Here is a 26,692-nt window from a genome sequence, read left to right as displayed (position 1 = left end):
ATTCCCCACCTCGACTGATCCCCCGGGACGATACCCCTTGGAGGGCTGGTAGTCAATGACTGGTAAGCTCCTGTTGGGCTGAATCAACCTAAGCCAGGACATGGACGTGTACGCCCATGCTCGAATGACGGGTAAGGTTCATGCCCGAATAGGACAACCTAAGACAGGCACAGTCCATGATCCTGGGGTCATCCCGAGGTGGAGCTGCCTACAGGCTCTCACTGGACAGTCATTTTTAAAGAAAAGGGGTGGAAATGTAGCAGGAGGCCTCCAATGATGGTGCAGACTCAGAGCCCTGGGATTCCGTGAGAATTCACTTCACTTCTTGGTACACAAATAGCCTGCCAAAAGGAGCCCACACCTCCATACCCTGCTCGTGAGCCCAGTGACTGCTGACAGACTGTGTGGCATGGGCCAATCAGAAAACGAGCCCACACCTCCATACCCTGCTCGTGAGCCCAGTGACTGCTGACAGACTGCGTGGCATGGGCCAATCAGAAAACAATACGCTGACCGAAGGGACTTGGGGACGGAGAAAAGGAAGGCCTGCCGCCTGCCCTCTCCTGCATTAAACGAGCCTGCAGCACCTCACCTAGATAGCCCCCCCAAAGGAGCCCATGCCTCCGTACCCTGCTCACGAGCCCAGTGACTGCTGAAATACTGCATGGCGTGGACCAATCAGAAAACCATACGCTGACTAAAGGGACTTGGGGACGGAGAAAAGGGAAATATAAGGCCTGCCCTCTCCTGCATTAAATGAGCCTGCAGCACCTCACCTAGTGCTTGTTTCTACCTGACTCCCGGAGTCTGTGTGTTGTGACTCCATGCCTCTTGTCCCCCTAATCAGCAAGGGACCCGATCCAGGTTAGGGTCTTCACAGCTGGCCTGAGGAGAACCCACAACATGCCACCACGCCCGGCTACCCCATCTTGTTTTCTGAGACAGGGTCTCTTACTGGCTTGGGGTTCACTGATTAGCACGCTGGCTAGGGTAAAAGTACTTGCCACACAGGCCTAACAACTTGAATTCATCCCCAGAACCCATGTGAAGGTGAAAGGAGAGAACCAACCCCACAAAGTTGTTCTTTGACCTCCACATGTGCTCATTATATAAATTAACTTTAATAAAAAATAAATCTGAGCCAGTTGTGGTGGTACACACCTAAAATTCCAACAGTTAGAAGACTAAAGAAGAAGGATCATGAGTTAGAGGCTGACCTGAGACCATGTCTTGAAAGGAGGATAGAAAGAAACTAAAAAACCTGGATATGGTGCTACACTGGAGGTGGAGTCAGGAGCACCAGAAACTCAAGATCATTCTTAGCAAAGCTTAAAAGGCTAGTATGGGGCTGGAATACAATATACTACTACCTCATTGTCCTCTTAGTAAGTAGTCTAACTTAAGTACTGATAGATATTTAGAGATTATGCAAGGATCCAAATCTGTTTTTTCTTCAGTGTACCAGCAAACATGCTGTGATTCTTCTACATCCTCATAACAAGAGCAATTTGTGCCTTCTTCTGTATCCCTGAAAAATATTTTAACCCACATCAGCTTCTGTACATTAAAAGCTAGTTAAAACGGTTGGAGATATAGCTCAATTTGTAGAATGTTTGCCTAGGTAGCAGGATGCCCTGGGTTCAATCCTCAGCACTGAAAAAAATGGGCATGGTATGTCTGTAAGTCCAGCTTGGAGGTGGGGGCAGGAGGATCAGGGTCATCCTTTGGCTACATGGCAAGACTGAGGCCATCCTGGGCTATATAAGACACTATCAAGTTGGTACCAGCCTGGAAACTTAACATCTCCTATCTAGCTTTTACAGTGCTGAAAGGTGCTATACATGGTACTAGAGGAGAAAAGTAATCAACAATCTTACCGAGCTGTGAACCCTGCCAGCTACAATAACAACTGGCCTGCCAAAATATGTCCACTGGGGGACTGGAGCGATGGCTCAGTGGTTAAGAGCACTGGCTGTCTTGCAGAAGACCCAGGTTCAATTCCCAGGACCCCCATGATGGATAACAATCATCCACAACTTCAGTTCCTGGGGATTCAATGCTGTCTTCTGACCTCCGTGGGCACTGTGCAACATGAGTGCACTTACACACATGCAGGCAATACATTCACACACATAAAAATGTAAAAAATTTTAAAAAGCTATGTCCACTGCTGCAATAGTGGCATGTATGTTATGGAAGTAACCAACTACTTTCTGATTGGATTTAAGGCCTGCTCCACAAGACGTAACTCATGCCTACTACTGTTACCTGAGCCAAGAACCCATGGTTGGGTAGGTCACAGGCCCTAGGGGAGAACCTAGTGCTGTTATTCTACTAAATGGGTATAATATTAAACTGGCCCCCTAAGTATTTAGCTTTATACCCATAGATTAATGCATCTCTCAATCTTTATCAGAGAAGCTTCTTTTCACAGTAGATGTTGATTAATGCAGAGACCCACAATTGGCTAACACTCAAAGAATAATTAATTGTGGAATACTCAGCTCTAAATGGGACATCTATATCACACTCCCTCCCTACAAGGCTCAAGAATCATGGCTGAAGGGGTTGGGGCAGAAAGAACTCACAGCAGCAGTGACTACATGCACAGGACCTTTATAAGACCAAGCCAACCAAAACAATAGACTGGATGAGGAAAGAACTCAGGAAGTCCCATCCATACCTACTGTCAATTGATGATGAGAGACCTGAGTGACTCCATCTTGGATAAAACCTCCATAGGACTGACCCAGCCTTGGGCCCTGTTCCAAGAAAAATCACAATACTTGGAACAGATAGAGAACAACTATCCTGCCAATGGTCAATTAACCAGGGACAGGAAAGTACTACAAGTCCAGATCTTTTCAGATTTCCTGAAGCCAGCAGTTTATGGTTTGGCACTGGGCTGCAACCAATCAGATGCTTGCCAGGCTGAAGACCCCCTACTCCCCTACTTGCTGAACTTGCTGAAATAAACCTATAAAAACCTCTGTCTCCCAAAGCAAGGGGTCTCACATCTGAGATTCGCTGGGTCAGTGACAGAGTGGGCCCAAGCTTAAGCTTGCAACAATAAAAGAACCCCTGTGTATTTGCATCGGTCGGCTCCTTGGTGGTCTTTGGGGTTTCGAGAACTGGGCACAACAATGACTGCTGGGGGCAGGAGGCAGTCAGTTTTCTTTGGGGGAGAAGCTACCCATGATTAAGTAAATGGCCCTATATCCATGGACATACTGGCAGTACTAAGTGGATTCAGTGAGTTAAAAAAAGAGCACAAGAAGCTGGGCGTGGGGCACATGCCTTTGATCCCAGCATGTGGGAGGCAGAGGCAGGCAGATCTCTGTGAGTTTAAGGCCAGCCTGGTCTACATAGTGAGTTCTAGGACAGCTGGGGCTACAGGGAGACCCTGTCTCAAAAAACAAAAAAAAAGTCGGGCATGGTGGCGCATGTCTTTGATCCCAGCGCTCAGGAAGCAGAGGCAGTGGATCTCTGTGAGTTCAAGGCCAGCCTGGTCTACATAGTGAGTTCCAGGCCAGCTGGAGCTACAGAGAGACCCTGTCTCAAAAAGACCCCCTCCCCCCAAAAAGAGCACATGAAGTTTGGAGGGAAAAATGGTGGGAAGGGAAAAGAAAGGAACTGTAAGGAGAAAATTGGGGGGGGGGGGGTGAATATGACCGAAGTACACTGTATGCATGTATGATATTCTCAATTAAAAGCAGAAAGAAAAACTGCGTTCTGAGATGACTGAATGATATATAGCCGATTGTCTAAAATAAACAATTGCACATTTTTCCTACTTAATTACTTGTAAACAACAGGAATGGTCTTCAAAAATATAATACTATAGTTCCTACATTCCTTCCCTGGTCCCTATCTATCTCCTCCTACCCCAATTCCACAGCATACTGAATCAAAACTAAGGAACCAGATGACAATGTGAGCTTGGCAGAAATGTGGAATCACTTCAGACTCAACCTTAAATCGTCTGCCCTATGAGATCAACACTTCATAGTCCCTGAGAGATGAAATGAGATGAAGGCATTTTCTCCTTTATGGCATTAGCTAAATGAGGGAGGGAGGGGGGGAGGGGGAGAGAGAGAGAGAGAGAGAGAGCGAGAGAGAGCTCAAAAACATTACATTTCTGAAGTGTGAATGCTCACACTGACACAGGCTTAACTCATGTCCACGACATCAGGAATGAACGTACATGTCAGCTGAAGCACACACAGCAGTTCTGAAGTAACTTGTGGACCTACAAAATTAGCAACTAATAATGCTGACTATAATTACAACTCAGAAATGAACAAAATATTGTATGTAAATGAAACAAAATTAAAAAATAGTTTAGCCAGGCATGGTGGCGCTCACCTTTAATCCCAGCACTCAGGAGGCAGAGGCAGGCAGATCTCTATGAGTTCAAGGCCAGCCTGGTCTACATAGTGAGTTCCAGGACAGCTGGGGCTACAGGGAGACCCTGTCCCAAAAGAAAAAAAAAAAAAAAAAAAAAAAAGTTTAAAGTCACGAAATAATAGAAAAACAGAGCTGAGGGAATTTACACAAATGTTCACTAGACTATCAGAAACTAAAACTGGACCAAGTGGGTTTTTTCCCTTTGTAAAAAAAAAAAAAAATTAAACTAAACTAAAAGTAAAAACAAGAGGACACTCGACCTCTTTTCAATTGTTAAATGGACAGAAATAAGATAAAATATATAATGGTTTTTCCTTCTGTGGAGCAGAAACTGAACTGAGGAAATATAAATGGTGTTCATTACTGGGTGTGGTGGCGCACACCTTTAATCCCAGAACTTGGGAGGCAGAAGCAGGTGGATCTCTGTGCATTCCAGGCCACCCTGATCTACATAGCGAGTTCCAGGCCAGCTGGGGCTACAGGGAGACCTTGTCTCAAAAAGACAAAAAATAAGTAAATAAATAAATAAATCAATTAATTAATGGTATTCATCAATAAGCAGGAGGTGTAGGGGCATGAGAACAGGAGATGGGACAGTTAATTAATTTAATTAATTAACTGGTTAATTAAAAAGTAAAAACAAGGGGCTGGAGAGATGGCTCAATGGTTAAGAGCAGTGGCTACTCTTGCAAAGGGCCAGGGTTCAATTTCCAGTACCCACAAAAACAACCATTTGTAACTCCAGTTCCAGGGGATCTGACACCCTCTTCTGACCACTGTGGGCATTGCATGACACAGGTGCACTTACATACATGCAGGCAATATACTCATAAACATAAAATTTTTTTTACAAAAGTAAATTTTTTTAAAAAGGAAAAGGAAGCTGGGCATGGTGGCACACACCTTTAATCCTAGCACTTGGGAGGTAGAGGCAGGTAAATTCTGTGAGATGGCAGCGAGCCTGATCAGGTTCCCGACCAAACAGGGAGACTGTCTCAAAAAAAAAAAAAAAAAATCAGATAAATAAATAAATAAATAGGAAAACTGACCACATGTGAAACAAAAGTTCTCTTTGTTTTTCAAACTTTTCCTTTATATTGAGGTTTGAATTCAGGGCCTCTGTGTAGTCTAGGCAAGTTAGCCAACTAAGCCACATTCCCAGCCCCACAGATACTATTAATAAATACCATTTTACCTTGAGGAAATAAACTCAGAAAAGTTAAGTAGATTGGGACAGGTCACTTTGCTAACAGAAGGCAGAGCCAGGCTACCAATCTACACAATCTAATTTCACCATAACTTGATACTGTCTCATAGGAACATCTGAAATTGATAAAAAGTGGAGAAATAGCATTTCACAGTACTGCATGAGAGAGAGACCTGATCAACATTTAAATGGTAATGGAACTTATGCATTTGAATTACTGGACTCTTTATGCCTTTCAAAGCTAGACACAAAAATGTGAGGACGGTCTGACTTCGGTATCTGTCTGATGATTGTCTAGCTTAGGTGGGTGTCCCTTTCCTCCCTCATTGCTCCTTGCATGTTCCTGGCCAAAGCTGCACACTCAAAGAAAACCTTACCTGAGAGAGGAGGACAGGCCTTTGGTCAAGGCTACAAAGTAGCTGTCCTTTCCTGCTAAAATCTCCAAACAAGCTCTCAAAAGTAGATGCAGACGCTATATCCTATTAAGAGTTCAGTTTCTGAAAAGCATTCATCATACATCAATCCTGTCAACAAAGCAAGGGTTGTTTGAACTCAAATGAGACAGTAACATTCATCAAGTTATGAAGGAAAATTTCACAGGTGAGGCAGCATTTCTAATGGCAGAAGCAGCATAACTTCTTAACAGACTCTCAAGAGATTTCAACTTAATTTCAAAAGTTCTTGGCTGGACGATGAAGGCCAACCACAACTAGGTCAGGAAGAATAACAAGAAATACTACCCTGACTGACAAGCTGGGGGGTCAAGTCTTTGCTATCAGGTTCCAATGGACCAGCAAGTGTTTTACAATCTGTAAACTGCAAATGGTTAGAAGACAAGCCCTGCATCTTAGCAAGTGGGAGACGTACAACTAACATTTTTTTAAGATAAAGCAAACATAAATCGACTGACATCCACCACCAGGTGACAGTGCACACAGCCCTAGTGCCTTATGCCAACCAGACCTTGGGTACTGACTAATTTCAAAAGCTGTCAAGACACTTTAACACATGATCCCAGGGGGAAAAGGCTGACCTTGGTTTATCCGGATGACCCAAACCAACTGTAAAAGGGCATTATTATATATAAATATTATATATAATTGTCCATTTCATTCAATGTGATAATGTGGTTATGCCTTCACAAATTTATCTACTAGGTATACACTTAGTATTCATGAATTGGAGCGTATTTCCTTTAAAGCAGCTGCTGGCAACGGGGAGGTATTGTTAAAACGTAGCTACTTTGGGAAAGTGCCTGAGACTTACTACAAAAACACCACACAGACACACACACACCACACAGTTTTTCACCGTGGCCCAAAACACCACACAGACACAATCTCTCTCTCTCTCTCTCTCTCTCTCTCTCTCTCTCTCTCTCTCCTCCCTCCCTCCCTCCCTCCCTCTCTCTCTCTCTCTCTCTCTCTCTCTCCTTTCACCGTGGCCCCAAAGGTACCGGACCCGACCCAGGAGGATTCCAGGCCGCCTTCCTTCCCGCCCGACTCGAAGGTGAGCAGGGCCGCAGGGCCTACTCGGCCCTCAGCCTCGCTCTCGCGAGCTCCCCGGGCCTGTGGCTTGGGCTCCGAGGACCTCAGCACTGAACGCCGCACACCGCCCAAACGCCAGGCTCCTGGCCTCGGGGGCGAACTGCCTGCGACGTCACGGCGCCAGGCGCCGGGTCAAAGTTCAGCTCCTCCCTTCGCTGTCTCCTCGGCCTGCGCCGCCGCTCGAGGTCCCGGCTCGGCTCCTTCCGCTCCGCCGCTTCCTCCGGAGAGCTGCCCGGCAAGCCGCCATGGCGAACTTTCCCGACACGAAGCTGTACGACATCCTGGGCGTCCCTCTCGGTGTCAGCGACAGCGATCTGAAGAAGGTACTGGAGCGAGCGGCGGGCAGGGCGCGGGGCCTGCGGGCCGGGGCGGCCTGCGGAGCGGCCTGCGTGACCTTGGGCTTCCGCCCCGCCCGCCACTAGCAGAAGCCGAGCGCTCGCAGCCCCCCGCGGACGCGGCCGGAGCCCTTCCTGCCTCGCGCGGCCCGCGCCGACCCGGCGCCCAGGTCTCCACCCGGAAAAACAGGTCGGGTCGAGGTGCCCGCACGGCCGGGCCCGGGGAGAGGCTGCCGCCTGGGCCGACGCCGGGTGCGGGCGGAGCGGTTGCTGGGCCGGGGCCGCCCCCGCGCTGCCGGGTGGAGGGCTGCTTCCTGGGAGCTCCTCCCTGTTCCTCCTGGCCCTGACGCCGGGGAGCGTGGGTCTGCTGGATGCATTGTTCTGTGGGCAGGTGATCCTGTGCCGGCTGACGAAGTCCTGTGTCCCAGCCAAACACCTGAGTGGACACTGACTAAAAAGAAAACATCTCAGTGTCGTCCTTTGTAATGGTCCAGAGTCATCCCAGGATTTAAAAGCACTTACGGCATCTTCCCTGGCCATCGGTCTCCGGTCCGAGTTTGTAAACCAAGAAAAATGAGAACGTCCCTTAGGCAGTGGGACCGGTAGAGTTGAGAGTAAAAATGGACTTCCTGTTACCTTTCCGGAAATGGTAGGCGCTGTTATATAATTCATGAGTCTGTGAAGATTAAATGCTGCCTGTCCAAACCACCTCATTGAGAGTATGCAACTTCACTACCTCCGAGGTCATCTGGCAGACCCCTGTTGACCCACCGTGTAGAAATAAACACCACCTAGGACAATCTCGGCCCTTTCCTGATGTTCTAGTTAGAAGCGAAACAGGAGCTGGCAGGAGAAGGGATTCTAAGATTTGCCTGATTCCTTTGCTTTCTGTAAAGTGTAAAAAGGGAATATTGTTAGATACTACTATGTTTTTCTTTGTAGTATTGTTTTGTTTGTATTTTGCTTCAATATGATCTAGTTTCAACAATACTGTTTATTTTGTTACATACATTAGCATGTAAACGATATTAAGATGGAAAATGCTGAACAGTTCTGATGAGTAGATGAGATTTTTGGAAGGCAGTGACTTTAGAATATTGCTTTTCAGAAAAGTGGGTATTTTAAAACTGATGTCTGTATAACTCTTTCTAAATCTGTTGATTTTTATCTCTTGAAGGCATACAGAAAGTTAGCCAAAGAATACCATCCTGACAAGAATCCAAATGCCGGAGACAAAGTAAGTTATTTGAAACTTTTTCTTTTAATTCCTGGGGTTTAGTTATAAACTAAAATTTAAAATAAATTGCTCTCCTTAAAAAGAGGAATGTTGTAGGAAAAGAATCCATCTATGCCTACAGAGGCAAAGTTGTTTGAATAATTTAGTTTTTTTTAAGCACTGTAATGAAACCTAATACTTTGTATGCTAATTTTATTTAATTATTTAAGTTTTTTATTTTATTTTACTTGTGTGAGTGTATTGCCTGCATTTTAAGTGCACCTGTTTCTTGCAATGCCCATGGAGGTCAGAAGAGGGCGGGCGTTGTGTTGTTAGCTACCAGGTGGGTGCTAGAAACTGTACCCAGGTCCTCCCAAAGAGAAGCCAGTGCTCTTAATTGCTGAGCTATCCAGCTCCACTAATTTCAGCTTTTATTTATGTGTGAGTGTTTTACCTGCATGTATGTGAGTACACTAACTTGTGTTGTCAGACCAGAAGAGGACATGAGATTCCCTGGAACTGGGGTTCCAGACAGTTGGTAGTTGGTAGGGGTGGGTGCTGGGAACCAAACCTCAATCCTCTGCAAGAGCAGCTAGTGTTCCAGCCACTGTATGCTAATTTTAAAAGTTAAATTATTCTTTAAAAATAATAAAAATGATAACTGTTGATGGCTCAGCAGGTAAAAGCCCTTGCCATGTAAGCCTGCCAACTTGAGTTGGATCCACAGAACCTATAGTAGGAGAGAACCTACTCCTGAAAGTTGTACTTTGAGCTCCACACATAGGCCCACACTCATACATACAGTAATGATAATTTCTAAAGGGAAAGTTTAGTTTTATTGTGGGAATACTAACATTCTGTGTAATAGTAGGTAATAAATGGGATCAGAATCAAATCAAAGGTAGCTTGGAGTTTTTTACTAGGATTAAATGAATTCTAGTTTTCTGGTTTTCTCTACTCCTGCTCCATTCTTACATTTGAAAATCTAATTGTTTCATTTTTGCTTTTTCTTTATAGTTTAAAGAAATAAGTTTTGCATATGAAGTATTATCGAATCCTGAGAAGCGAGAGTTGTATGACAGATATGGAGAACAAGGTCTTCGGGAAGGCAGTGGTGGAGGTGGTGGCATGGATGATATTTTCTCTCACATTTTTGGCGGAGGATTGTTTGGCTTCATGGGCAATCAGAGTAGAAGTCGAAATGGCAGAAGAAGAGGAGAAGATATGATGCATCCACTGAAGTAAATATCTTTTTTTTTAAAAAATATTTTTTATTTATTTTATGTGTCTGAGTGTTTTGCTTGCATGTAGATAGGTGCACCTGTCTCGTGCAGTGCCAGCAGAGGTCAGAAGAGGATGTTGGATTCCCTGGAACTGGAGTCTCAGGACAGTTAGCCATCATGTGAGTGCTGGGACTCGAACCCCAGTCCTCTGCAAGAGCAGTCAGTGCTCTTCCCCACTGAGTCATCTCTCCAGCCCCTGAAGTGAATATCTTTAAAAAAAAATATTAACTACTTGTTCCAAGTGATAATACTTAAAACACAATTATCATAGAATATTCTGTCCTTCATGTTAAAAAAAATCCTTACTTTGTTCACATTAGGTGACCAAATGAATTTGATAATTGATGTTTGTGTTTGCTTCAGATCTTAAAGAATGGGAATCTGGAAATGTAAGTCAGTTGGTAAAGTACTTAACTAGCACACACCAAACCCTGGATTGTCTCTCAGGCACTGCATAAACCTGGCTTGGTGGTGTATACCTGTAATTACAGTACTGGGGAAGTAGAGGAGGAGGACCAGGAATTTCAGGTCATCCTCAGCTACATAGCTAGTCTGAGCTTAGTCTGGAATATGTGTGAGTCTTGTCTCAAACAAAAAAAGATCTTAGAGTATGGTTGGTGTTAGCTGAGATTTTTTTTTTTTTCCTTCATATGCTATTGAGACTGTTTGTTCCATGATTTTAAATTTCATATGTGAAGATTATATTCTTTGATGTATTTAAGTCCAGGTTTAAAAGGAGTGGTTGTTTGCCTAGATTGTTTACATGGTAAAATCCTTCATTACTTGATCTTCAATGTTAATTCTCCTACACAGTGGTTTCCATGGAACTTACTGGCTTTTAGCCTGGCATTAACCTGCCAACATATGAATGACATTGATCTTGATTTGGGACTAAGACATTACATGCCCTGTGTAATCTGGAAGCAGACTTTTCACTTTCACTCTATCTTGTTAATTTTTTTCATGAATAATGATTTTACTAACGAATGTTAAAGACTGAAGTTCAAGTGTTCGTGTTTTTCAGACAGGGTCTCATACTGGCCAGTCTGGCCTTGAACTCTTGATACTCTCTACACCTCTAAGGTGCTGGATTATAGGAGTGTTTCATCATGCTTGGTTCTTGGTTGTTTATTTTAAATACTTCAATTCTGGCTTTTGTTGTTACCTTGCTTGTGAAGTATGTATGTGGGTGTACACATGGAGGTCAGGGGACAACTTGCAGTTGATTCTCTCCCTCCACCATATGGGTCCCAGGGATGGCACTTGGATCGATTGACTTAGGGTAAGCTTTTTTGTTTTTTTTTTTTTTTTTCCACACAGCCATCTCACTGGCCCTGTTTTTGTTTGAGATAGTATTAAACTTTAGCCAAGGCTGGCCTGGAACTGATTACCTAATTCAGCTTGCCCTAGAACTTGAATCTTCCTGCTTCAGCTTTCCTGAGTGCTGACATTATGGGCATGAGCGCCAGGCCCAGCTAAAATATTTAATCTTTAAAAAAATAAAGTACTTTATATCTAGCTTAGTGTTGGAGTAAATTGGAGGTGTTCATGAATGATTTTGTGTATTTTAAATGAATTTATCTTCAAAAGTAAATTATCATTTGGATACCATTCCAAAAGTGATAGTTGAGCAATGTGACTTAGCTCTTTCGTATTTTTCTTTGCTAGAGAAATGATCTCAAAAGTAAATAGGCCTGGGCTGGAGAGCTGGCTCAGTGGTTAAGAGCACTCTCTGTTCTTGCAGAAGACCTGGGTCAATTCCCAGCACCCACATGGCAGCTAACAATTGTCTGTAACTCCAGTTCTTGAAATCCAATATCCTCTTCTGGCCTCTAAGAGCATTGCATGACACAGGTACACTTACATACATGTAAGCAAAATATTTATACAAATAAATAAATAAATAAATAAATAAATAAATAATTAAAAAAAAAAGTAAATAGGCCTATCCTCCCCCCAACCCCCGATAAAAATGATTAATAGGCTCAAGAGAGTATTTCCTGTACCTTATGGTTCTTGAAATTTTTCATACAGTAAATGGAGGTTTCTACTGTTTTTTTGCCTGTCTGACTTCCACCTTGTTTTTTGAGAGATAATCTCACTGGGATCTGTAGCTCACTGCTTCAACTAGGCTGGATGGTCAGCGGTCAATCCATGATCTTTGTCTCCCCCGCACTGAGATTATAAATTCATGCCACCATAACCTGCTTTGTATGGGGATTGAACTGAGGCCCTGATGCTTATGTGGCAGGCACTTTACCAATTGAGCTGTCTCCCTACATGTTTTTTTTTGGTTTTTGGTTTTTGGTTTTTTTGAGGCAGGGCCCCATAGCCTAAGCTGGCTGGCTTTGAACTTGCTGTGTAGCTAAGGCTAACTTGGAACTCTTGGTACTCTTGCCTCTGTCTCCTTAGGACTGTAGGCCTGTGCTACCACACCTAGCTTTTTTTTTGAGACAGGGTCTTACTCTGTCCCTGGCTACCTTGGAAATTTGTGTGGACACGGCCTCCAACTCAACAATGATTCTCTTGCCTCTTCCCATTGTGCTAGGATTGTGAGACAGGGTCTTACTCTGTCCCTGGCTACCTTGGAAATTTGTGTGGACACAGTTGGCCTCCAACTCAACAATGATTCTCTTGCCTCTTCCCATTGTGCTAGGATTATAGGTATATCCTACCATCACCACCTCCTAACATTTCTTTTGAATGGCTTTATAGTAGTCTGTTTAATACTGTTGAGGCACTTATCTTTTATATGGGGGGTGCTATAATGTTGCTGTGAATTTCTTTATATAAAGCTTTATCTCTTTGGTAGATTCCTGTGCAGGCATCCATTGCTTTGTGTCTTTTTGAGACACTGTAGTCAAGGCTGACCTTGAACTCATAGCAGTCCTGTTTCAGTCTCTGAAGTGCTGAGATTGCGGGTGAAAGCCCCCATCCCTACTTAGCATCCATGTTTTAAAACTGCTAAATGCAATTAAATTGCTTTATAGACATAATTTTCGAATTTAAGCCTCACTGGTAAGTGCCAACATTGTCAGACTGTTAAAGTTTTCCTTCCTTGCCATGTTTGTTGAATGTGAATTTTTCTGACTTATATGCTATTTGATGTGGGAATTTGTTTTGTTTTGTTTTGTTGTTTGATGCAGGATCTCTCTCTCTCTGTAGCCCTAGCTGATTTGAAACTGTATTTATAGAGATCTGCCTGCCTCTGCTTCCCAAGTGCTATACTGGGATTATAGGTTTATGCCACCATGCTTGGTCCTTACATAATATTTGTAATTTGATTTGTAGGTGGGGAAAACCCCTTTGTGTTTGTTTGATGTGGAGATTCTTAACCCGAGTATAAAAAGATAGGTGCAAGAAGCCGGGCGTGGTGGCACACACCTTTACTCCCAGCACTGGGGAGGCAGAGGCAAGCAGACCTCTGTGAGTTCAAGGCTAACCTGGTCTATATAGCAAGTTCCAGGCTAGCTGGGGCTACACGGAGACCCTGTCTCAAAAAGACCAATTACATTTATTTGTATTTGTTGGGCAGGGGTTGTGAAGTTCAGGAACCAGGGGTCATGTGGGGAGGTCAGAGAACAACTTAATGAAGTTGATTCTCTCCTGCCATGTGGATCCTGAGGATCTAATTTGGTGATCAGGTTGGCAAAAAGCACCTATACCTGCTGAGCCATCACACCAGCCCATAACTGTTATTTTTATACTGCCTACAAGTTTTAGCTTAAAGTAACAATTTTGAGGAAGTTTAAATACCACTTAATAGTATCCGTGCCTTGTAGAATGACTTTGAACTCTTCTTTTTTCCTTTAATTTTCAGGATTTTATAGTAGTGAGAAATGCTTAAAGGCTGGGGTTGTAACTCAGTGGCAGTGTAGCTGCTCAGCATGAGTTCACTCTCAGCTCTGCAAAGAGTAAAGATTTTAAAACACATAAATAGTAAAACCAGATTATTAAGTGCATTATATAAACAAATGGTATTGGTGAGGCTTTTTATGTAATTTTATACATTAATATTTCCTATATATAATGTAATTCAACTATAATTTCCTGCATGAGCATGGGTAGGAGTTATTTGCTTAACCAAGGGCAAGTTACCTTTGCCATGTTGCTGAGGAATGATTCCCCCCCCTCAGGAACCAGTAACTGTCTACAGTGCCTCAGAAAAGGGTGGGACTCTTTGCTTTTTGAGATTAGTTTGGCAATTGATTCTGTAATTCAAGTATGCTATGTATGAATAAAAGTGAGTTGTGTTTTTTCAGTTGTGTGTATGCATACACACATGTAGTTAGTTTTGCTTTGTTTTTGAGACAGGGTCTTGGTATTTCGCACTGGCTGGCCTAGAACTTACTATGTAGACAAGGATGGCTTTGTACTTTGTACGATCTTCCTGCCTTAGTGTTGATTACAGGTATGCACTGCCATATTTAATTGTAGTAGGGGTTGAATCCATGGTCTGTTGTACGTTATGAGCTATGTCCCTAGCTCTGTGTGTGTGTGTGTGTGTGTGTATGTACTTTTGAATATTTGTATTATTTATTATTTTTGTATATGAGTGTATTGCCTGCATACAAGTAATTGCACCTGTGTTGTGCAGTGCCCAAGGAGGTCAGAAGAGGGCATCAGATTCTCTTGTAACTGGAGTTATGAATGGTTGTTGGCCACTATGTGGGTCACATAGTGCAAGAGTAGTCAGTACTCTTAATCACTGGGCCATCTCTCTAGCCCCTAGTATATTTTTTTAAACATGATTTTATTATTTTTATGTGCATGAGTGTATTGCCTGCGTATAAGTGCACCCATTTCTTGCAGTGTCCACGGAGGGCAGAAGAGGGTGTCCGAGCCCCTGAAACTGGAGTTATGGACAGTTGTTAGCAGACATGTGGGTGCTGGGAATTGAACACAGGTCCTCTGTAAGAGTGTAACTTTTGAGCCATCTCTCCAGCCCCCTTCCCCCAGTATATTTTTAAAAAGTTTTTTTTTCTATACCACTTTGAGTTGCGATGGACTTGGAAAAAACTGTACACATCTGATGATGAATTTGGGTAATAAACAGGCTTTTTATTCAACCTTTGAGTCAGATATCTTTGAGGATTTGATAAAAGTTGTTCAGATATGGGATGTTTATGATTTGGTGGGTTTATTACAAACTGTTGATTTATTGCTTCTCTGAAAGTTTCTCTGTTGAAAACGTGTTCATTCCCTCTTTTCTGTCACAGTATGTGACTTTTTTTTTGGTCTTTTGAGACAGGGTTTCCCAGTAGCCCCAGCTGGCCTGGTACTCACTATGTAGACCAGGCTGGCCTCGAACTCAGAGATCCGCCTGCGTCTGCTTGCCTTTTTTTTTTTTTTTTTTATTTTCTGACTATTACTAGTCACAGTCGGTTACTTTCTGAGCCTGCTTGCCTTTTTTAAAACTATACACAGCTAAGTGCCCTTCTTAAGCCAAAATATAATGTAATCTTAGTTGTTCATAGACAGTGTAGCCCTGCACTAGAGCTCTGACTCTAGTCGATGTTTACACGATCTTGGTCAAGTTAACTCTGTGTGCTTCAGTTTTATCACATCAAATTGGGGATAATAATTGTGATTAAGGTTAGACTATGATTATAGGAATTAATTACTGACTAGGGATACAACTTACTTGGTAATATGCTTGTCTAGTGTGTGCAAGGCCCTGGGTTCGATCCTTAGTGCCACATGAATTGAGTTTTGTGATAATATGCCTGTAATCTCCGCACTTGAGAGATAGGAGGATCAGAAGTTCAAGGTCATTCTTGGCTACATTTCCAGTTTGAGGCCAGGCTGAACCATGAGACTATCTCAAAACAAAACAAAACAAAACAAAAAACGTTAATTAGGTGGAGTGCTGCTGTCTGAGGTCAGAAAGATTGTGATACTGTATAAACAGCAACTCAGAAATTGCACTGCTAAAAATTGTTGGCCTGGTGCTGTCGGTTTTGCCTTTGAACACCATATATATTGTCCATATTCATAAAGTCGTTCTACAAATTTGAGCCACAAAAATAAAGCCTCTGTACTGAGTGGTATTTTTCTTGAATTCTTTGTTATAAAAAGTTGGAATGGAACTTGCTATGTAAGCTGATCATATCTTTTAATAATAAAATGTGGTTGAACCTGGTTCTTTTTTCCCCAGAGTGTCTTTAGAAGATCTGTATAATGGAAAGACAACCAAACTACAGCTTAGCAAGAATGTACTCTGCAGTGCATGCAGTGGGTGAGTGCATTGTGGTGTGTGGTATGTTTTATCTGCTTTTGAAGGGACACAAAGTATAAGCAACAGGTGTTTTCTGAAACCTTGAACACTCAAATTTTAGTGATGATTATTGGGGTGGGAAAGCAGTTTTAATTTGTTAATGACTGGTTGCAATGGTTTGTAGGCAAAAAAAATGTGATTTAACTTTTGCTTGTCTTAGCCAAGGTGGAAAATCTGGAGCTGTTCAGAAATGCAGTGCTTGTCGGGGTCGAGGTGTCCGCATCATGATCAGACAACTGGCTCCAGGAATGGTACAGCAGATGCAGTCTGTTTGTTCTGACTGTAATGGAGAAGGTATGTGTGCCAATATTTGCTTTGCTTTGATACTGGAATACATTAGAACATTGAAATTGGAGACATTTACAGTTTTTCTAAATGTGTTTGTCTTATTAAAAATGTTCTAATCAAAAGTTGAAAATTACTTTTTTTTATATGACATTGCTTTAATTGAGGGGGGAAGGAAATATGACTGAGAAATTCAGTTTTTGATTTGATCAAATTACATGACAAGATTTTTTTTCTCTCATCAGTGCTGGGATTGAATCCAAGTCCTTGTGCCTTCTTAGCATGTACCTGACCACCGAACTATGCCCACTGGCCCTCGTTCTGATTAGTGATCACCACCTACCCACTTAGCCTACCCTAACCCTGATGCTAGAAATTAAACCTAGAATTCTTACCATCAAGCCACATCCCTGGCCCTTCATGATTAAATTTAAAGAGCCACTTGTGGTAGGTGGCTCTAGTCTTAGCACAGTTGTAGAGTATCCTTTTCCAAAGTGCTCTTGGAAATGATGAGGGGGTTTTTGGTTTTTGGTGTTTTTGAGACAGGGTCTCCCTGTAGCCCCAGCTGGCTTGGAACAAACTATGTAGACCAGGCTGAACTTGAACTTGTAGAAATCCAACTGCCTCTGCTTCTGTCTCCCAAGTGCTGGGATTAAAGGCATGTACTGTCACACCTGGCATGATGAGATAATTTTAGGAAGATGTATATTGGGTTCAAGAAAGAGCTTAGTTGGCAAAGTGCTTGATTTGCTGGCATGAGGACCTAGTATGGTACAATCTCAGCGTAATCCACTTGGTAAGCTCTAGGTCAGTGAAAGACCTTATCCTAAAAAAGGTGGAGGACAACTAAGGAATGGCACCTGAGGTCAACCTCTGTCCTCCACAGGAAGATGCATATTGACACCCCTGAATGTCTATATATTTTACCTTACTAAACTTGCTAAGCCTTGCTGGGTGTGATGGTACACACTTTTAATCCCAGCACTTGGGAGGCAGAGGCAGGCAGATCTCTGTGAGATCCATACTAGCCTGGTCAAGTTCCAGGCCAACTGGGCCTACAGGGAAACTGTCTTTTAAAAAATAAATAAATAAGGGGCTGGAGAGATGGCTCAGCAGTTCAGAGCACTGGCTGATCTTATAGGGACCCAGGTTCACTTCCCAGCACCCATATGGCTGCTGTCAACAGTCTGTACCTCCAGTTCCAGGGGATCCAATGTCCTCTTCTGACCTCTGTGGGCATTGCACAACACAGGTGCACGTACATACAGCAGGCAATGTACTCATACACAAAAAAATTAAAAAACAAAACAGTAAGTTGCTAAGCCTTTTCACTATCAAGAAGCCAGTCAGCTGAACTCTTTCCTATGTATAATTATCATTTGAAATGGTGTTTTGCCAAATACACTTTACAAAAGGACTACTCTAGAAAAATCCCTTGTTACTAATTATGTATCTGTTACTAATAATGTGCCATAAGCAAATATTTCAGAAAAAGAGAAAAAAAATTGTTTGGCTAAACTTGGTACAAAGGTATTCAGTAGCAGCTGAAAGTTCAGATATCTTTAATTGGTTTCGAGAATTCTCAGTAATAGTGTAACTACATAAAAGCAGGATTGGGGCTGGAAGTGCACAGCCATGTTACTAATTATGTATCTGTTACTAATAATGTGCCATAAGCAAATATTTCAGAAAAAGAGAAAAAAAATTGTTTGGCTAAACTTGGTACAAAGGTATTCAGTAGCAGCTGAAAGCTCAGATATCTTTAATTGGTTTCGAGAATTCTCAGTAATAGTGTAACTACATAAAAGCAGGATTGGGGCTGGAAGTGCACAGCCATGGGTTTCCCAACTAATTGGGGGGGGGGGAGGTGAATAAAATCATCGTCTATAGTAGGATACTTGAGCAAGATTTGGTCTTGTAAGTAAACTCCAGTACCATCTGTACAGTTTAGTAATGGGCCATGAAGAATATTTAAGGGCTGGGATGTAGTCAGTGGTAGAGTGCTCTTAGGTTCAATATCATATGTATGTTTTTTGTTTTTGTCTTTTTGAGACAGGGTCTCCCTGTAGCCCCAGCTGGCCTGGAACTCACAGAGATCCGCCTGCCTCTGCCTCCCAAGTGCTGGCATGCGCCACCACACCCAACATACCCTATATGTTTTATGTAAATTTTACTTAGGTTGTAACTGTCCAATGGTAAACCTACTAGAAATGAAACTGAAAACCTTTCCAGAAGTAATTATAGACACTCTAGTATCTGAAGTAGAATTAGAAACAAAATTTTACAATATGTTTCACTCTGTAATTATGGGTAACTGGATCCTTCAAGGTGACAGTTAGTAAGATAAGTTGTTTTGTCACTCACAGTGACACTTAAATGGAAAGTTTAGTAGAGATTAAAAGATGTCCAAAATGTGTAATGCATTAAGGATGCTGAGACCCTTTCTTAAGGGTGTGGTACATAGTACTCTTGCTGGAAACTTGATATGGCTTTTCTTTGCAGGCGAGGTAATTAATGAGAAAGATCGCTGTAAAAAATGTGAAGGGAAGAAGGTGATTAAAGAAGTGAAGATTCTTGAAGTTCATGTAGACAAAGGTATGAAACATGGACAGAGAATCACATTCACCGGGGAAGCAGATCAAGCCCCCGGAGTGGAGCCTGGAGACATTGTTCTTTTGCTACAGGAAAAAGAGCATGAGGTAATTTCCTTGTGGTTTCTTTGCTTTATTTTTTTTATTTTTATTTTTATTTTTTTTAATTCAGAATTTGATCTTGCCTTTAAGAAAACAGTCTGTTGGGTATCCTGGAGTAACAACTGGACAGAAAGGAAGTTGTTAAGGGAGCGTAACTGATTTGTGAGCATGACTGACCTGTGTAAGTGAAGCCAATAAGGCAGGTGCAGTGGGAAAGCACTGTAGGTGTTAGTATTTACCCAGCCTTCACCATAGATTAACTCTGTACAGCAAAGAAGCTGTGGTCTCTGTCTCATTCCACTTTTTGTAAATAAATGTTAGGTGACATAATTTCACTATAGAATGCTTTTGATGCCTAATAAGTGGACAGTCTTTGGTCCTCTCAATACTGCTCTGTTGATTGGTGTTACTGTACTTACTGGGTAGCTAGATAGAACTTTCCTTAAATGAAAGAGTTCAGTAATTTTCTTTTTTCTTTGTCTTTTTTTTTTTTTTTGAGTAACCTACTTTCAGATATTTTTGTGTGTGTGTCTGTGTGTGTGTGTGTATATATGATCTATGTATTATGTGGACTCACTCATGTCACAGTATGTGTTAGAGGACAACTTTTTGTGTCCAGTTCTCCTGTGGGTTTCCAGGGTGGAACTCAGGTTGTGAGGCTTGGGTGGCAAGCACTTTGACTCTCTGAGCCACCTTACTGACCTGAGTTTGGGATTTTTAAAAAGTTGGGGTTCTTCTTTGATTTTCAAGATCTATTTTTATGTGTGTTGTTTTGCCTGTATGTATGTATTTGCACCACATGCATGCAGTGCCCCTGGAAGCCAGAAGAGGACACTGGATCTGGTGAAACTACAGTTAGCTGTTGTGAGGTGCTATGTGAGCTTTGGAAGCCAAGCCCCAGTCCTCTCCAAGAGCAGTACACAGTCTTAACCACAGAACCATCTTTCCTGCCCTCAAAAAGTGTTTTTTAAGCAGTTTATGATTGAATATGTTGACTGTATTATGTACAATGTACAAAAATGTACAGGGTCTCCCTGTAGCCCCAGCTGACCTTGTACTTACTGTGTAGACCAGGCTGGCCTTGAACTCAGAGATCCACCTGCCTCTGCCTCCCAAGTGCTGGAATTAAAGGCATGTGCCACCATGCCTAGCTCTAGAAGTGTTTTTTTAAGATTTATTTTTCAGTTACCTGCGTGTTTTGTGTGGGTACGTGTACATGAGTTGCAGGTGCTCCTGGAAACCAGAGGTGTCTGATTCCCCAAGAGTTGGAGTTACCAGTGGTTGTGAGCCACCTGACATGGTTGTTGTGAATTGAATTTGGTCCTCTGGTATCTGCCCTTAATCACTGAGCCATCTCTGCAGCCTGCCTCTGCCTCCTAAGATGCTGGGATGAAAGGTGTGCACTACCATGCCTAGGTCAATTTTTTTTTCCTTCCCACTTAATAACTTTTGCAATATGTAGTCTCTAGACTTACACTGTAAGATTTTAAATAAGCTAACTTTAGCATTTGCTGTTTAATTTACATTAAGCAAGTTTGAATTTTAAGTGCAGTAAAACTTATTTGTACATGTGTAAAGCACAGAATTTTTTTTTTCAACTTTTATATGCATTTATTTTATCCTCAATTTATTCCCATACTGTAAGTTTGTTTCTTCAGTTTCTTCTGGGATATGTTTTTTGGGGGGAGGGGGGCGTTCTTTTTGAGACAGGGTCTCCCTGTAGTCCCAGCTGGCCTGGAACTCACAGATAACCACCTGCCTCTGCCTCCCAAGTGCTGGGATTAAAGACAAGCGTCACCATGCCTAGCTCTCTTCTGGGATATCTTCTCCTTCTGTGCAGCCTCCCTCTTCAGGCTAAGGAACAATTTGTTCTTTTCAGTGAGGATTGTTTTGATGTGGCACAGGGAACTCATGTATGAGTTAATCACACCATGAGCTCTGTAAGTTCTGCGGCATGTGTTGGGTGATTTGTTTACCTGGATATGTTCAATGACTAGATTCTATGTCAAAACCAAGTTCAGCAGTGTTCTCTGCATTTTTAGCATGTGCCGCATTCAGCACTCTTTTTTGGGCTATTGACTGTGTCCAGCCCCACTATTTGGCCTGGACATGCCTCCCAACTCCACTTTATATGGTACACATGGCTTCTTTAAAGTGATGTCTTTCAAATACTTCATAGTTTTTTGGATATGCATACCCTTGATGGCCTGGGCAGTTTTACTGGTGTTTTTAAAGTGAACACAAAGATTAGAACCTCTCGATCTGCATGATTTCACATGGTTTTCTGGTTTGAGAGAGTAGCAAACCATTTTCACAGGTCACCTCAGGCTGCTTACAAGAAGAGGAAGCTTGGGGGGCCTGGTTGAGCTTTTCAGTTTTTTTGTTTGGGTTATTTGTTGGTTTGGTTTTTATTTGAGGCCTCCCTGTAGCTCCAGCTTGCCTGGAACTTGCTATGTAGACCAGGCTGGCCTTGGTCTCACAGAGATCCATCTGCCTCCACCTCTTGAGTGCTGGGATTAAAGGTTTGTCACCATGCCCTACTCAGTTGAGCTTTTTAAAATCGAATTTGTACTTTCTCCTTCCCCTATTGGGATCATTTATGGGGGTCATTCCAGGTTCAGTCTGTTTTATAGAAGCCCACTGGAACTACCTGGAGTCACAATCAGAAAGAATACAATTGCATCATGTACCCAGTGCTGGCTTTTGCTTCCTTAACTCTGTTCTTATGTCAGTATTTTCCTAATTCTAGGACCTTCCTATAGAAGCTTCTAGTATAATATGGGAATAGCTAGCTTATTGCTAAATATACATTTTAGAAATTAGGGCAGTGACATCTTTGGCTCTTGCAATGAATGATAAAATTAAGGGTTTGAATTAACTTAAGGATTGTGCAGCAGAATGGTATGGATTCATAACTTTTCTAAAATATGCTTCTTGGACTGGAGCAGTGGCTCAGCAGTTAAAAGAATTTGCTTCTTTTACAGAGGATCCCTATTTAGTTCCCAGCACCCTCATGACAGCTAACAGCCATCTATAACTCCAATTCCAGAGGCTCTAACACACTCTTCTGGCCTCTCCAGGCACTGCACATTCATGATGCATGAATCACATACATGGACCCAAAACACCCACACACATAAAATTTTTTTAAAAAATCTTTTTTTAAAAGTATGTTTCTTTGTCTATAGGTTTTCCAGAGAGATGGGAATGATTTGCACATGACATACAAGATAGGACTTGTTGAAGCTTTATGTGGATTTCAGTTCACATTTAAGCATCTTGATGCTCGTCAGATTGTGGTGAAATACCCCCCTGGCAAAGTAATTGAACCAGGTAAATCTTGATTACGTTTGATCCAAGTGTTTACATATTGCTATAATTCATAATTTTCATAGTGGGTAATTTTTCAAAGGAATATTATTGAATACCTTTCTTGGATAAAATTCTCTCTTCATTTCTCTTTTTCTTAATAGGTTGTGTTCGTGTAGTACGAGGTGAAGGAATGCCACAGTATCGTAATCCCTTTGAGAAAGGTGATCTTTACATAAAGTTTGATGTGCAGTTTCCTGAAAACAACTGGATCAACCCAGACAAGCTTTCTGTAAGTGTTCTTTAAAGTTGAGTAAGTAACTTGGTGGTTCTCTCTTTCACCCTCCCTCCCCCTCTGCTTTCCTCTCCTTTCTCTTTGCTTTGTTTTGTTGCAGAGTCTCACTTTGAGGCCCAAGCTGCCCTGGAATTCATAGCAGTCTTCCTGCCTTGTCAACCAACAGGGTTGAGCAACTTGAACTTTTAACAGTTGTACTGCTTTGCCACTTTGACTTTGGTGCCAAGATGAGATCATACAATTTAAAATTGTACTTTTTTAATATCGCATGCTTAGTGGTTTTTCTGGTTGTTCTGAATATGGGGTTGACTGATGTGTATGGGGCCAAGCAGGAGTGTAAAGGACCTACAGCAGAAGAGGTGGAGGCAATAGGGGTGTCTTGGAAATCCTTGTAGAACAGGTCCTGTTCTAGTTTGTTTCTCCATTGCTGTGACAAAATGCTCTGACCAATACCAACTTGGGGAGGAAAGGGTTTATTAGGCTTATGTCTCCTGGGTCACAGTTCATCCAGGAGCCCAAGGTAGGAGCTCAGGGCAGGAACCTAGAGGCAGGAGCTACAGCACAGGCCATGGAGGAACTCTGCTTACTGGCTTGCTCCCCTGGCCCCTGCTCAGCCTGCTTTCTTATGGAACATAGGCCCACCTGCCCAGGGGTGGCACCACCCACAGTGGGCTGGGCCCTCCCACATCGCTCATCAATCAAGAAGATGCCTCACACACATGGCCACAGGCTAGTCCTATGGAGGTAATTCCCCAATTGAGGCTCCCATAACCCAGGTGTGTCAAGTTGACACTAAAGCTGTCCAGCACAGGTCCCTCAGCTGGCATTCTGTTTAGAGGTTCAGGAGGACATTCTGCAGTCGAGTTCTAGTGTTTAAATGTTGGCATTTTGTGTGAGTGTGGGCATGTCTACCATGGTATATGTGTGTAGAGGTTAGAGAACAGCTTTCAGGAGTCGGTTTCCTCCTCTTACCATGTGGGTCCCAGGGGTTCAACTCAGTTGTCAGGCTTGGCAGCAGGTGCCTTTGCCTGTTGTGCCATCTAACTGGCTCCCTAATTTTGTTTTTAATTTAAGCAGTAAATGGGTTGCATAAAAGATGTCTGTGGGGCATCAGTGTGTGATCTTAGACTTAACGTGCAACGTCTAGTCACTTTGATGTTTTAATTCTCAAAGAAGCACACATCTAGATTTTATCAAAAGAGGAATTAATGAAAATGTTATAACTCTGTTTCTGTTCTAATGAAGGAATTAGAAGATCTTCTGCCATCTAGACCAGAAGTTCCTAATGTAATTGGAGAAACAGAGGAAGTAGAGCTTCAGGAATTTGATAGCACTCGAGGCTCTGGAGGTGGTCAGAGGCGTGAAGCCTATAACGATAGCTCTGATGAGGAAAGCAGCAGCCATCATGGACCTGGAGTGCAGTGTGCCCATCAGTAAACGCTACAAGTTGCACAGGTGGATTTTCTTTCCATATTTGCCGGATTTGCCAGCTGCTGGAGTGTCTGATTAGTCCAGATGAACTGATGGACATCTGTTGATCTATGTGTAACTTTTAAAATTGGTATAGTATCCACAGAGTGTACAATTTAAACTAACCACAAAGCTTTACGTCTTCATTTCGACTGTTCTGTAGCAGAATAAAGCACTTGAAAGAAGACTCCCTTTCACACATTGGTTATAAGTTTCAGTCTGTGCTTGATTTTTACCAGTTTTGTGTAGACTTTGTTTCATATTTTAAATTCAAATCCCACCTTGTAAAGTTTGTACAATTTGTCCTGAAGCTTTGTGTTTGGCTGCATCTGCATAAGCTGCTACAAATAGAATAAAAAAATTCATAGCCTGTATCTATCATTCAGATGCATGGAAAAATGGGCTTTGCACACAATGGGTTCGGAGCTGACTGGGAACAATGGAAAAAATTACATTAGCCATGGCTGTAAAGTTTTGGGGGCTTTTTAAAAAAAATTTTTTTGTGTGAAAGGTTTCTGAAACTTGATAATAAAAAGCAGTTGGTGTACATTATTCTGTGTCACATTTTTAGAAGGAAAAACATATTTTGCAACTGTAAAAAAGTATCCTTAATCTGAAGGATGACTGGTTCTGGTTTTTAAACAGCCCTTAAAACCCATTGGCCTGAAGGTTATGCTTCAGGTACCTGCCCATTTTATAGTTTTAAAACTCAAAAGTTGGTTGAAACAGGCTTTATTGATTTCAGTTGATGCTTTGTAGAGTGGAGGACATCCAAGTTATGTAACTCCTAGGTTATCCTGAACATTGGGGCGAGCCCAGGCCTCTGTTATCCTCTTGCAGCCCACTTAAAAATAAGGTTAACAGATTGATAGTAGAACCATGTTTACACAGAACCTGTTAAAATGCTGTTTTCATTAAATGTTATTAAAAAGAAGCTCTGTCTCCATTAAGCTGAATATCTGAAACTGGGGGAAACATTGACTATTTGATTTTCTATGTAGAAAACTAAGACTCTTAGGCTAGCAAACTTCACAGTGGCTGAACATTACCATCCCACCAGCAGTGCATCAGGATTCCATTTGACCTACATCCTTGCCAGCACCATTTTGATTATAGCTGTCCTAATGGGATGAAAGGGTGTGTTTCCACCTTTCAGTAATTACCGTTTCACTCCCAGAGTAAGTATCTCTAGGACATGCCTTTTTGAGGGCCAAGAGACACCAAGTACATACCTTCTACATTTGGAGAGGAACTGGGAGAAAGTGAAAACTTAAGATTTTTAAATGCATTGTGGCATCTCTTAGCCTATCAGTACTTGAGTATATTTCTAAATCTGCTGAATGGGAAAAAAAAAAATCTTGACACTAATCAAGGCCTGTGAGGTTTAAAGTATTGCCCTATCCGCTCTACCTCCATTGTACAAAAATATTTTACAAAAAGCCTGGGCAAGATTCAACAACATAGTTTTGTATTCAAGGTTATTTCCCCACGAGACTTTAAGCCTGAGCAATGCGGTGGCAATATAAACTTTGTAGCCTTTGCAATAAAGGTTTATAAAACAGTTGTTCAGCAGAGTCTCAGTTCTTCTGCCTAAACTTTTTGGGGTGTGCATGTGTATAGTGTGCGTGGTGCTGGGGACTGCACTCAGGCCTTTGTATATGCCGGGCAGGTGCTTTGCCAACTGAGTTAGGTCCCCAGCTACTCAAGTGTTTTGACTAGAGCAAAGAAAATTTGCAAGAAGGGAATTGATGTGTTACTGCTCTAGTCTACTCTGCTGTGTCTCCATCTAAAGATGAGCACGCGTGTGCAACATTGCGGTTTTCATGTTTTAAAATGAATTCCAAAGAAAATGCACATTTCAGTGCTCTTCCATGTTAACATTTGTGTGGCCATCAATCACTTGTCTTCATTCTAGAACTTTCATCACTCCAAAAAACAAACCCTGAATCCATTAGACCTATTGTCTCATCAGCCCTTCATGCAGTCACTAATATTTCTGTTCCTAAATAGAATTTGCCTGTTTCACTGTTTTACACTTGTTTAACATATATCACTGCATTTATTACCAAGTAGTACCCAGGGTATGAATACACCACACATTTTATTTGCTTATTAGTGGGAATTTGGAGGCTACTATGCAAATGCCACTATGAACATAGATGTCCAAGTTTTTGTATGGACATAAATGTGTTTACATACCTAGGAGTGGAATTGGGTCATGGTAACCAATTGTTTGAGGGACTGTCAAACCTCCAAAGTGGCTGTACCTTTTTATCCTACCAGTAGTGTAAGAAGGTTCCGTTTGACCTACATCCTTGCCATTGCATAATTTTGGCATCCAGCCAGCTCAGTGAATATGAAGCAGTTT

At 42.2% G+C, this 26,692-nt stretch overlaps 1 protein-coding gene and 1 long non-coding RNA gene across 6 annotated transcripts in view; one reads left to right on the top strand and one right to left on the bottom strand.

Annotated features, from left to right (window-relative positions):
• Positions 1-7,201, bottom strand: part of LOC108490655 — a 30,275-nt gene extending 23,074 nt beyond the window's left edge. For 4 of the 5 annotated variants that reach the window (XR_003848941.1, XR_003848939.1, XR_003848940.1 and 1 more), the window contains exons 1-3: positions 7,071-7,201; positions 5,992-6,138; positions 5,311-5,397 (exon numbers count right to left, since the gene is read on the bottom strand). This is a non-coding gene — a long non-coding RNA (uncharacterized LOC108490655). The remainder of the gene's footprint in view (positions 1-5,310; positions 5,398-5,991; positions 6,139-7,070) is intronic. The other variant, XR_003848942.1, reaches the window with a different exon arrangement.
• Positions 7,202-7,294: 93 nt separating this feature from the next.
• Positions 7,295-25,727, top strand: Dnaja2 (DnaJ heat shock protein family (Hsp40) member A2). The gene is made up of 9 exons (XM_008829632.3): positions 7,295-7,484; positions 8,674-8,733; positions 9,730-9,953; positions 16,153-16,233; positions 16,433-16,566; positions 19,060-19,256; positions 22,439-22,583; positions 22,724-22,851; positions 24,100-25,727. The coding sequence occupies exons 1-9, from the start codon at positions 7,407-7,409 to the stop codon at positions 24,289-24,291; spliced, it is 1,239 nt and encodes a 412-aa protein (XP_008827854.1). The 5' UTR covers positions 7,295-7,406; the 3' UTR covers positions 24,292-25,727.
• The last annotated feature ends 965 nt before the right edge of the window (positions 25,728-26,692 follow it).

The sequence above is a fragment of the Nannospalax galili genome, unplaced genomic scaffold, assembly GCF_000622305.1.
Source record: "Nannospalax galili isolate Female #2095 unplaced genomic scaffold, S.galili_v1.0 scaffold894, whole genome shotgun sequence".
NCBI lineage: Eukaryota > Metazoa > Chordata > Mammalia > Rodentia > Spalacidae > Nannospalax > Nannospalax galili.
The sequence above is the reverse complement of the archived record's forward strand: the minus strand, read 5'-3'. Positions and strand labels throughout refer to the sequence as shown.